At 42.8% G+C, this 11,512-nt stretch overlaps 1 protein-coding gene across 1 annotated transcript in view; it reads right to left on the reverse strand.

Moving 5' to 3' along the window:
* Nucleotides 1-910: 910 nt before the first annotated feature.
* LONP1 (lon peptidase 1, mitochondrial) overlaps nucleotides 911-11,512 on the reverse strand; it is a 20,633-nt gene continuing 10,031 nt past the window's right edge. Inside the window, exons 9-17 of the mRNA XM_009575034.1 lie at nucleotides 10,461-10,639; nucleotides 9,227-9,314; nucleotides 7,689-7,811; nucleotides 6,803-6,919; nucleotides 6,373-6,513; nucleotides 6,122-6,287; nucleotides 4,895-5,103; nucleotides 3,435-3,599; nucleotides 911-1,294 (exon numbers count right to left, since the gene is read on the reverse strand). Coding sequence (XP_009573329.1) covers nucleotides 1,130-1,294; nucleotides 3,435-3,599; nucleotides 4,895-5,103; nucleotides 6,122-6,287; nucleotides 6,373-6,513; nucleotides 6,803-6,919; nucleotides 7,689-7,811; nucleotides 9,227-9,314; nucleotides 10,461-10,639 — 1,353 coding nt within the window. The 3' untranslated portion in view covers nucleotides 911-1,129. The remainder of the gene's footprint in view (nucleotides 1,295-3,434; nucleotides 3,600-4,894; nucleotides 5,104-6,121; nucleotides 6,288-6,372; nucleotides 6,514-6,802; nucleotides 6,920-7,688; nucleotides 7,812-9,226; nucleotides 9,315-10,460; nucleotides 10,640-11,512) is intronic.

An 11,512-nucleotide genomic window follows, 5' to 3' on the forward strand; every position in this document is an offset into this window, starting at 1 on the left:
TCTGGAGATGGTGCTAGGAGGCAAGTCAGGGGACAAAAACTGCTGTTGAAAATAGTAACAGCTTTGTACTCCTTCCCCGTGGCACTTCAACCTTGTGCAGCTTTTCTTGCTCATGCATTTCCCCTTGTACCCTCCATTCACACCCTACTTTCTGCAGTGTATTATCAAATCATGAGAGAGAATTACAGTCAGCAAGAGCTCCCTGAATTTCAGAAGGATGATTCTTTATTCTCCACTATGAGCTACCTTGCTGTGAAACAGGACAAGTGCTGTTCTTTCTGCAGAAAGAAATACATTTCGACTAGACTTCATGTAACTACTCTTCCCCTATTTAAGTTCAGTTTTTCCAGCATTTGCCATAAGACAAAGTACTCAAGTTCTCTGGCCCAAGCCTGTGTTTATTGACGTACAACAGCCATGCTAAGACATCTAGTTCCTTTTTTCACTTGGTGAACATAATAGAGCTGCAATGGCAAAGACAGTCGATGGTGGAGTGCAGTGCTAACTGCTGATATTGAGCACATTGCTCTTTTGTCCAGGTTTGCTCTCTGTTGAAGCCTGGTATTGACTGATGGTATTGACTTGTGATTTAATCTGGAGGAGAACCATGTCCATCTGCAGCTGAATGCGCTCGCTCTGCTGAACTGTCCTAGAAGAATGTCACAGTTTCCCTTTCACAGGCCTAGCACAGGCCTATATGCTGAGACAGGGAGAAGCTTCTGAGAGCTACTCAACTAACAGTGTATCAGGCGCTATGTATGTGACTTACAGCCCCAGCTCTGGTTGTAGAGTTAATGTTTCTATAAGCAGGTACTTAAAATTACAGTGAAATAACTGAAAAATCTTTTAATTAAAAGAGACTAGATTAGGTCCACTGCTAGTGGTTGATAACATGCACAGTCCTTAGGTAAAATTCCACAATTTTATTTTAAATACTTAACATGGATCATCATTCACTATTAAAGAGTGAGAAATATTTTATTCTACCAAAGCCATAATTCATTTCAGCAGCTGCGCAGCAGCAATAGCTCCATTTCCCACTTCAGAATTGCCCCCAGGTCACCCCATTTCTGGGCAGGGGCTGAGCATTAAGGGACAGACCACCTTCCAGCCATCAGGTTGCTGAACGTCATCCTCCAGCAGAATCCAGCTTTGAAAATGCTATATCAAATACCTCTTTGTAGTGCTCAACAAAATGCACTTCTAGTCCTTCTGTAATGAATCCAGCAAGGTCATAATAATCCTTTTTATTCTCTGATGGCAGAATGATACAGGTAACACCTGCCCTCTTCGCCTATGGGGAAAAGAAAGTTTGGCAGTCTGTTGAGTCCTAGAAATCCATCAATCTACTAGAAACACACTCTCCCATTTTAGAAAGCAAGAACAGTTATTTAGGAGCATGATCTGGCTTTACTCTGTTCTTTGGAGAGAAGCAAGGGCGTTACTTATAGGACATGTCACTAAGGATGGATCAATGTTCTAGATCTCCCCAAGCCCCAAAACCACACACTCTCCAGTCCCACCTTCTCGGCTGCAGGGACAGGTGAAGTGGGAGGTAGTGTAGTAGGACTATGTCAGCACATTGGGGGATTGTTTAGACCAATTCATGCTATTTTACAGAGTTTCAAAAATCTGTTCCAACTTGGGTGAGGATAAACCCTAGAATCAAAGGAAGAATTAGAAACAGCTTATCAGACCAACCCACCACATCGATATGCATGACCCATAGCACCATTCTATAGAATCTTTTGATAAGGACATCTGCATCAGAAGCAGCACAGAAAGTGGAACCCACTCATTAAGTGGCAGGTTTGTACCCACTCACTTTATGCGTGATTGTCCTGGTTCCAGCTGGGATAGAGTTAACTTTCTTCCTGGTAGCTGGGGGGTGCTGTGTTTTGGGTTTGGTATAAGAGGAGCGTTGATGTCCCATTGCTGTTTTGGTTGTTGCTGGGTGGTGCTTGCACCAGGGACTTTTCGGCCTTCCATGCTCTGCTAGGTGCAGGGGAAGCTGGGAGGGAGAGCATAGCCGGGGCAGTTGACCCAGCTGGCCAATGGGGTATTCTATACCATGTGATATCACACTCAGTATAAAAACCGGGGGGGGAAAAAAAACAACACGGCGGGGGGGGGGGGGGGCTCCTCCCCCAATTCGTGACACGTGGTCAGCGAGTGGTGAGCAGCTGCATTGTGCATCACCAGCTTTGTATATTCTGTAATTGTTGTTGTTACCATTGTTATTATTACTGTTCTACTTCAAAGTTTTATTTCCATTATTAAACTGTTTTTATCTCAACCCGTGAGTTTTCCTACTTGTGCCCTCCTGATTCTCTCCCCCTTCCTACCGGAAGCAGGGGGTGAGCAAGTGGCTGCGTGGTGTTTAGTTGCTGGCTGGAGTTAAACCACGACAGTGATCCTGCACTTATCCCTGTGTGGCCCACACTCCTGCAAGTGCAGCCAGTTCATCAGTGCCACAGACATCCCTATCATATGCTAGTCCTTCTGTAATGACTACCACAAAACAAAATGCAAAATTACCCATTTTAAAGCCACATGAGGAAAAGGAATCATATTGCAAAAGGCTGTAGCCCAGATTTGGGGACAGAACACTGATGTGAAGCCCCAGCTCATGAGGCTACTGAAAGAGCTAATACCATTCTTGAAGACAGAAAAATGTGTGTGATGCAAGGCTGATGTAGGCAGGAGCTGTGCAGATGAAAAGTTGGGAGAGAGATTCAATGCTTGGAAAAGAATTCTGAAAACTGCAAAGGGTTGAAACCAAAAAAGCAAGCACCACTATAAATCCAGTGTTTGCAAGAGTGCTTAAGAGAACTCAGTCTATATAGCTTACCAAAAAACAAACAAACAAAAAAACCCCCCAGGATTAAGTAACCTGATTTTGATGTACAAAGAAACTTCATAGGGGAAAATGCCAAGACACTAAAACTAAGTTCCTTCCATCTAAAACAGAAAAACGTAGGGATATCTGTATGAAATTTTAAGTCAGACAAATTCAAGCTGGAACTAGGGAACAGAGCCTTAATGTTAAGGATGATACCTTATGGATACCGTCAAATCTACACTGGATGCCCTCCTTAAACAGGCACTTCAACCCAGCACAGATTCTTGTACCATACCAGTCTGTGATAGAGAAGACAGCTTTAACAGCCAGATGATCCCTTCCACCCTTAATTCTATCAGTCTAGTAACTAAATCAACGCAGATTCCCTGACACAAAGCCTGGGGTCCCATCTCCTTCGTCACAGCCAGAGGCAAGATCCCCATGTTCCCCCAGCAGGCTTTTCCACAGTGTATATTGAATCACTGCCTCTCCCACTACAGGAGCAATCACTCTGGTTGTCCCAGTCACCACTGAGCCAAATCCAGGGCACTCTACCACAGATGATGCACAGAGACAAGATAAGAGCTCTTACCGCAATAGTCTTCTCCTTGATTCCACCAACAGGAAGAATTTTTCCAGTTAATGACACCTCTCCAGTCATGGCCACGTTCTGCCTCACTGGGCAATTCATAGCCAGTGATAGCAAAGCTGTTACTATAGTACACCCTGCACTTGGTCCATCCTTTGGTGTTGCTCCCTGTTTAAAAAAAAAAAAAAAAAAAAGCACAACCCCCCCTGCCTTTAGCTCATTCAGAGTCTAAAGCCAGACAATACCTTTGTCATTGCTGTTTTAACCTTGCCCCAATTTCAGGGGGTCTCACAAAGGTTTTTGTGAAAGTGTCACTGATGGAATCCTGCTGTTTGAATTGGCTGATCTATTAACAACGAGGTCAGTCCTCATCTTATTCATGAGGAATAATCCATGAGTCTACAGCTTGGTTTCTGGCCTGATGCCACCACAATACTCACCAGGCTCAGGACTTTGAATAAGCAACATGAGCAAAAAACAGAACGTGAATGCTTTGAAGCTTTTTGTTGACGTAAGCCAACCACGGGAACAAGTAACAGAGGTCAGCATCACAAGGGAAGAGAACATCAAGAGTCACAAAATGGTGGAGGACAATACTGAAAATCATTCAAGACAGAAAAGATAATTCAGTTTAGAAAGCCTAACAAAATCCAAGCCTAAACTACTGACAGTCTGGATTTATCTGAGATCAAACAGATCTTTGAGGTAAGAGCAGAAGAAATGAACGTTTGAGAGGGAGTAGAGGCAGAGAAAGTGTCTGCTGTTTTCTGATCCTCCAGGAAACGAACACACAGATAACAACCAAGTACCTGAACAGACACAGAGTAAGCTGCAACATGGGGGCTGTGGACTAGGTTCAGAAGCAAAGCTTGGGCACAGTGATAGTACAAACTTTGTCTTCAGTAAAGCCCCTGCCCAAAGCCTGTTACACAGTGTATGAGCATTCTGAGCATTGTGTGCATTTATTTTCAGTCCCAAACACTGGAAAAATGCAATCACTGCCATTATATGGACTAGGAACCATGGCACAGAGACCAAGAGTAGTATTTTCAATTATGTGTAAATGACCTGAAGCCTTTATGAAGGCCTGGTAACAGAGACCTAAACTTTGGTTTCCTTGTAGCTGCATACAAGCTTTTATCCGAATCACTTATCTCTATGTCATGGTTTCCCCACCTTGCACAACAGGGCCAACAGCTACAACAGAAGTCTAGGATTCCTTAGAGCATTATCCAAGCCCCTGTATTCTCGCCACTTGCTTGCTGCAGAAAGGAATGGAAATATAGCTTATAAGAATGCTTTCACAGGATCCTGAGGAAAATGTCTTCTTTTCTAGGTTTTACTGCTAAAAAGAGGGCATTCTGCACAACATACGGACAAATGAAGTGCTTTCCAGCTTCATGTCTAGGGGAGCAAACCAGCCTAGCTGCTATGCATGCTCTGTGAATTCTGCATCTGTTTACCTCTGGCACATGCAAGTGGATATGGGAAGACATGAGAAAGTCATTGTTGGGGTCCTTCTGCATCAGAAAGGCTCTTGCAAATGTGTAAGCTATTTTGGCACTCTCTTTCATTACATCTCCCAGTTGCCCTGTTACTTCAAGGGACCCATCCTTGTTCTCCTTGTCTTTGGGTCGCCTCAGGGATGTTTCAACAAACAGAGTGGAACCTCCTAAGAAAGAAAAGAAAAACAACATCCTGAGAAACGTTAAAGGAAAATCAAACCAGAAGGTTTTGGACATGCAGAAGCAATGTCAGGAATTTGGAACTAGGGCTCTCTGATGAGACACTAGCTTTTGGGTGAAGAGCATTTGAAACCTGCTCTCTGAATCCCTTCAGGAAGGCTAGCTAGAAATCTCAACAACACTGCACTGACAGTCTCCATTCATTGCTTCTTTGGACTTCACACTCCACCAATATGGATGCAACCCCTATTTAGTGGAAATAATCAGTTCTTATAATGTTTTCAGGCTCTTTGTAGCCAAAAACTAAGGCGAGCTCATACGATAACACACTTCTAGCCAGTTCAGCTTTTCAGTGTCAGACATCTATTCACCTTCTCCACCATATTGATCATTTCCCTCTTAACTACTTCAATTCTATGCAAGGTCAATTAGAATATGCAGGACTCATATCCTTTGCTGTGAGCTGTATTTCCATACTGTGGTGCACATAAGCCCCAAAGTTATTAGGGGAGTAATCCAATGAACAGTAACTAGCCAACTACACCCACCCCAACAGAGTGCTAGAATACCTGTTATCTGCCCTTGACATCGAAAGCCAAGTCAGTGTTGCGACATCATTGAAGAGATACAGCATGCCTCAGCTGTGCCATAAGTCAGAATGGCACCTCCTGCTTTTAAGGAAGCAGACAAGGTCTTGTCCTCTCTGAAAAAACTTATGCTTTTAGTCATTGCTGTTCCTTATGTATGTGGTTCATATGGGATATGGAGCATAAAGAGAAAACATGCTGGCCTGAAGCTAAAACGAGCCTGGGTAAGGGAATAAGAACGGGTCCCTTCTTCAGGGAAGTAGTAGTCAGGATCTACAAGGCCACAGAAGTTAATTATACTGATGCCAGCAGAACAACTTCACTGGACTCAATAGGGAAAATTCAGTTTGACTATCACATTGAATTTTTGAAATTATATGGAAATGTAGACATTAACCCAAAAGTCATTTTGTCTCACCCATAGCTGTCCAGGCCAGACCCATCACCACTCCTGGAGGAGTGGTTTCATACATGCGATCCACAGTGAAGATAGGCTTTCCTACAAAATCCTGCAGGTTTTCAGGTGTTACTTGGACCGTCTCTGCTTCTCCACTCACAATTTTATAGGCAGATTTCCTCAATACCTGAGTGAAACAGTAATTTGTTTCTGTAGAAAAAGCTGAGAAGGCTGAAGCATAGCGGTCATGGTTACACACAACTTCCCCTCACCTTTTCTACTTGTTTCTGCAGATTCCTCACCCCGCTCTCTCTGCAGTACTGCTTGATGAGAACAGTAAGGACATCCGATGTGATTTTGGCTTTGTTTTCATCCAAGCCACACAGAACTCGTGCTTGAGGGACCAAGTACCTCTGAAAGAAATCATCCCCCACATCCTTCTGTTAGCATTGTTAGTGACAAAAGCCTGGTGGTTCCAATTCACTCAACTTCATTCTGCTATTAGCTCAATTCCATTTTCTGGAGTCCACAGCCTATGGAACATTGGAGTTACTTTAACTGGGTGTTCCAATCAGAGGAACTCTGTCCAAAATGCCATGTGCCTAATTTTTTTGGACACAGTTGGATGTAAATATGTAAGCCTGAATCTGCCAAAAACATTTTATCAGATATAACTCGCAGCGCATCAGTGGTTTCTCTTACCTCTGCAATTGCAAGTTTCTCTTCTGCTACGTATCCTGATACATTGATCACTTCCATTCTATCCCGCAGTGGCTCTGGAATAGTTTCTGTTACATTTGCAGTACAAATAAAAAGTACCTAGAAATATTACAAGATCCTATTAAGCATTTTCATTAACCTGTTGCTTTACTCCAAGCCACAGTTCCTCAGTTCTGTGTTTCTCTGTCTGAAGGGCTGGAGCAAGATCATCTTCTCTGTGGAATCTAGTTTTTATTACAGGAAGTTTTGGATTTTACAACTATGTAGTAGGATGTTCCCTACCCCCAAAATAAATGTTTAGAAATACACACAGCACAAACTGGGAAATTGGAATGGTCCGATATGGACCACGAAACTATTTGCCTGGGGAGATCTAGATCTAAGTTATTTCTACCCTCTACAAAGTTAGCACAGAAATGACCAAATTATGTATATATATATTTCTAATCCATCAATTCTGCAATTAATGTAAGCTGCACAAAAAGTGCAACAGTGTACAAAGACAACCAATTTCAAAAGCTTGACAGCAGCATGAGGCCACCTCACTTGATAGCAACTCTGCCAATCATTTCATAGAAGAAAAACTACTGCCTTTTCTAACTAAGACCACGCATCTTTGTGTCCCCAGCTCTACAGGGAGTTAGGGCTATAAGGCATATGCTGGTGACCGTGTTCTCTTAAGTATGTACTGACACTTTGGTTAAAGCCAACTCCTGCAGAGACAGCCCTATACCACTTGTGTCTCAATCCCATCTGTCTGACTTTCTAACTGACTAAAATGTCAGCATCTTTTCATGGACAGGAAATCTCTGCATTGATACACATTCGTACATTCCAGCTCTATAACCTCTGCAGAAGAGAGAAATACCTTTGATAAATCCACAGGAACATCAAGGTAATGATCCAAGAAGTTAGAGTTCTGTTCTGGGTCCAACAGCTCTAGAAGGGCTGAGGATGGATCCCCTTGATATCCTCTTCCTATTTTATCCACCTATGGGAGAAAAACTTTAAACGCTCTAAGAAGTTTCTCACCACAATAAATTCTCACACAAAGATTCTTTAAAGGCTCCATCTGAAAATCTTCATGTGTTTGTTCATGAACAGCCACTAGTAGTCTATCAGTTTTCTGTGCATTCACCCAAGTCCCCACTATCCTACCATGTGAGCACATGACACACCTGACAAGACAGAGGACTTTAACAGTGTTGTAGAGAAGAACCATGAAGTCTCAGGGAGTGTGCATACAATCAAAAGCAAGCGAGTTATCATGGATTAGTGGGCTACTACTCGTTAAGCTAAGCTAAGCTATAGTTGCAGACCAGCATACTCATTCCACAGTGGGAGAACTACAGGGTGATAGCTTATACCATTTCCCTAATATGTAAGCTAAGACACTCTCCTTACTCTGCTGAAGGTGCAAAGTGCCTCTACACAGCCACTCATCACAGCTAGTGATCTTTGCTGCTTTCACAGAATCATAGACGAGGCTGGTAGGGACTTCTCGAGGGCATCTTGTCCAACCCTACTGCTCAAGCAGGGCCACCTAGAGCCAGCTGCCCAGGACCATATTCAAAGTTGTTGCCTCTTTCAGCATTGCTCATGTCTTCAGAAGAAGAGGTCACAACAGGGCCTCTCTCCACTGCTTTTTCTCCCTAAAGAGTAGTGTTAACTAGATGAACATAATGCAATTTGCTACTACAGCCAACGCAAAGCTCCTCACCAACACCACTTAAGTGCCATGACCTACAGGTTTCATCACCTTTCAAATCAAGATACTCATTGGTTACATTACACTGCAACTTATTACCCAGTTTCTTGGTCCCCCATACCACTTCCAAGACATCTGCTGTTGGCCTTTCCCAGGCATGCCACACAAGGAGGCTAGAGAGACCTTTAGACACCTGCTATTATATCCTGTCCTTATTTGCTTTTCCGCAAAGCAGTAGGCTGGTAGCCCTGTCTCATTTATTCTCAAATCAGACCACAAATTGACTGTAAGCATCTTATTCCTTATAGTGTTGCTTTAGACCTGCTGAGAGAGTGACTCTTTCTAATAATCACACAGGCAATAGCGGTTTTGTGTACCCACACCTAGGTAGGGAACACGAGAGTTGCTGAAGCCTCTGAATACCCAGCCAGCTCCATTAGGATCCTCGCGATCCAAATAGCTGCAATTTAATGAGAAGGGCACAACTGAAATATTAAAGTTGAAGTCTGTTATAGGAAGAGAAAACAAAGGGTCTAAGGTATCACTGTCACCCAAAGAACTTGAGAGCCCAGCATCATTTAAAGAAAAAAAAAAAACTGGGATTTTTAGGAGAGTTACTGCTTCACTCTTCCTACTGGAGTCAAGAATTGATACATGTTTTTAAGAGCAAAAACTAGAATAAAGACCAGATACATCACCTCATCGATCAGTATGAGTGGATTCTCTGTCTTGGTCTTCTTCAGACACTGGATGATTTTTCCTGGCATTGCTCCAACATATGTCCTCCTGTTTTACCAGAGACTATAGTCAGGGATTCATTGTAAAGTACAGCACACATCACACAACATAGCATGCAGCTGATGGGGCAGGTATATCCCACTGGCAAACAAGTCTGTATTTCTTCTGCATCTCCGTCACCACACTAAGCATCAAGACCCACGTAGTCTGTTTCTAGTAGAGATCAGACATGAATTTTGGCGGAATACTCCTGGACTGCAGTTTTTATCTTTAAGTTAGAGGGAAGCAAAGAGGTAAGGCTGAGAACAGAGATATTTGAATAGTGACTTTTTGTTTTTTTGGGTAAAGAAATGTTAGAAAAGGGAACATTTCATTCCCTCACTTGGTAGGGACAAAAAAGGAATATCAGTGTAAATCAAAAGATACATTGAAGGAACAAACCGCTAACAGCAAAACACAATCTTTCTGCTAGAGGGAACTGGCATCCAAGAACATGCAGAAGCAGAGCAAGAGGGTAACAACAGAATGAATGCCAAGAGGCACAGAGCAGAGAACATCCTGAAAAGTATATAAAATATTTCTCTCTGCTTCCGTATCATATAGGGCAGAACCTCGCAGGTTCAATTCACACTGCGTAACAGCTACTCTTACCAGTTTGAAAACACTGCTAGTTTTGTTTCGAGGTGTATGTGGAAGGAAAATAAACCTGTGGAAGGGTCAGATTTACTGATTTTTGTATTCACGTCGTCTTGTTCTCTCCATGAATACTCTTGTTCCCAATTTTTCCTCATGCAGCATCTCCCTCCTGATTATTCAGAAACCAAGTCTCAATCACACCTGAACATGTGAATGACCGTGTTCAAACTGTCACCAGTGCTGGCATTTATAGACAGACATGAATTAGCATTTGGCATCAGTCCAGTGCTTTTGGGTAGCTCACACAGCTTTTCAAAGATCTCCTATAAGCATACACAAGAAGCAGGGAGCGACTGCACTTAGAAACACGAATATGATTATGATCCGAATTCCTCCCTTTGCTATCCTTTTCATGTTTTCCTATATCCCAACTCCTGTCAGCAAGGGTTGGCAGAACAGAGATGAAAATTACACACATTGTCCAACTTCAGTTAGGTTCCTATTTTGACAACATTAGTAAAAATTGCTGGATAGAGAAACTGCTCAAGTTACACTGACCTGTGTCCTTTTATTTCTGCTACATCAGTCATCCCTCCAACACTGAAGCGGAAGTACTCTCTGTTTAGGGCTCTGGCAATGGAGCGGGCAATGCTGGTTTTGCCAACCCCCGGGGGGCCATAAAAACAAAGGATCTTCCCCTGGGTGGATCCTCGCAGCTGGCTGACTGCTATAAATTCCTGCAGAACAGATGAAGCACCAGTAGTGAACAGAGGGCAACTGCAGCAACACCAAAACATATTTGTTATCAGGTCAAGCAACAATTACAAAACTGGTGCACCTCTTTTCCCTCTGGTTATTTACACATTTGGTTGTCCCTGGGTTTTGTGCTCTGTACTCATCTCACCAGGAGAAGCAGTCTCTCCCTCCACTGTCTTGGAGTGCAAAGACAGACTTCTAGTTCTTCTCCCAGCTTCCTTAGTTCTCACCTGAGTCTCTCAAGCTATATGTGAGCATCTCCTACTGTACAACTTCTTTGCTAAGTTAAACTTGCATCTTTTCACACTCCTATGCTAGGCAAACCTCAAATAACACTCAGCAGTTGAGAAATCAAAAGATCACGGTTCAGAACTGAAGTCTCAACTGCTCATACACTTACAGTGGAGAAATTACTGTGCAAGTGGACAGAGATGTGCTTCCCCTGTAACAAGCCAGTTATTTACCAAAGATGAGCTTGAACTCTTCTACCTACAGCACTGTACTCCACAGCAGTACTATACAAGCACCAATCTAATTAAGGCTCAAACCTGCGTAGATATTTCTCAGTACCTTAAAATCATCAACCTCGCTTCCATTGCTACAACTGGGGAATCGCCTCTGTGTGGAATTAATCACCTCAATAATCAAAGCCACAGACCTGTATGATGCAACTCAATCTATTTCTGTATAAAGGCTGGGCCTAGTCAGCATAAATAGTGCTGACAAGCAACATAAGAGACTGATACTCAAAAGGGGTTATCTGCTTGTAAGTGTCCAACAACAGGCTTACCATAAATCATTTAAAATAATAAATCACATAGTGAGATTTAGTCACAAGTCTTGGGCACTATTAG

Source organism: Fulmarus glacialis, unplaced genomic scaffold (genome assembly GCF_000690835.1).
Source record: "Fulmarus glacialis isolate BGI_N327 unplaced genomic scaffold, ASM69083v1 scaffold43, whole genome shotgun sequence".
In the NCBI taxonomy this organism is placed as follows: domain Eukaryota; kingdom Metazoa; phylum Chordata; class Aves; order Procellariiformes; family Procellariidae; genus Fulmarus; species Fulmarus glacialis.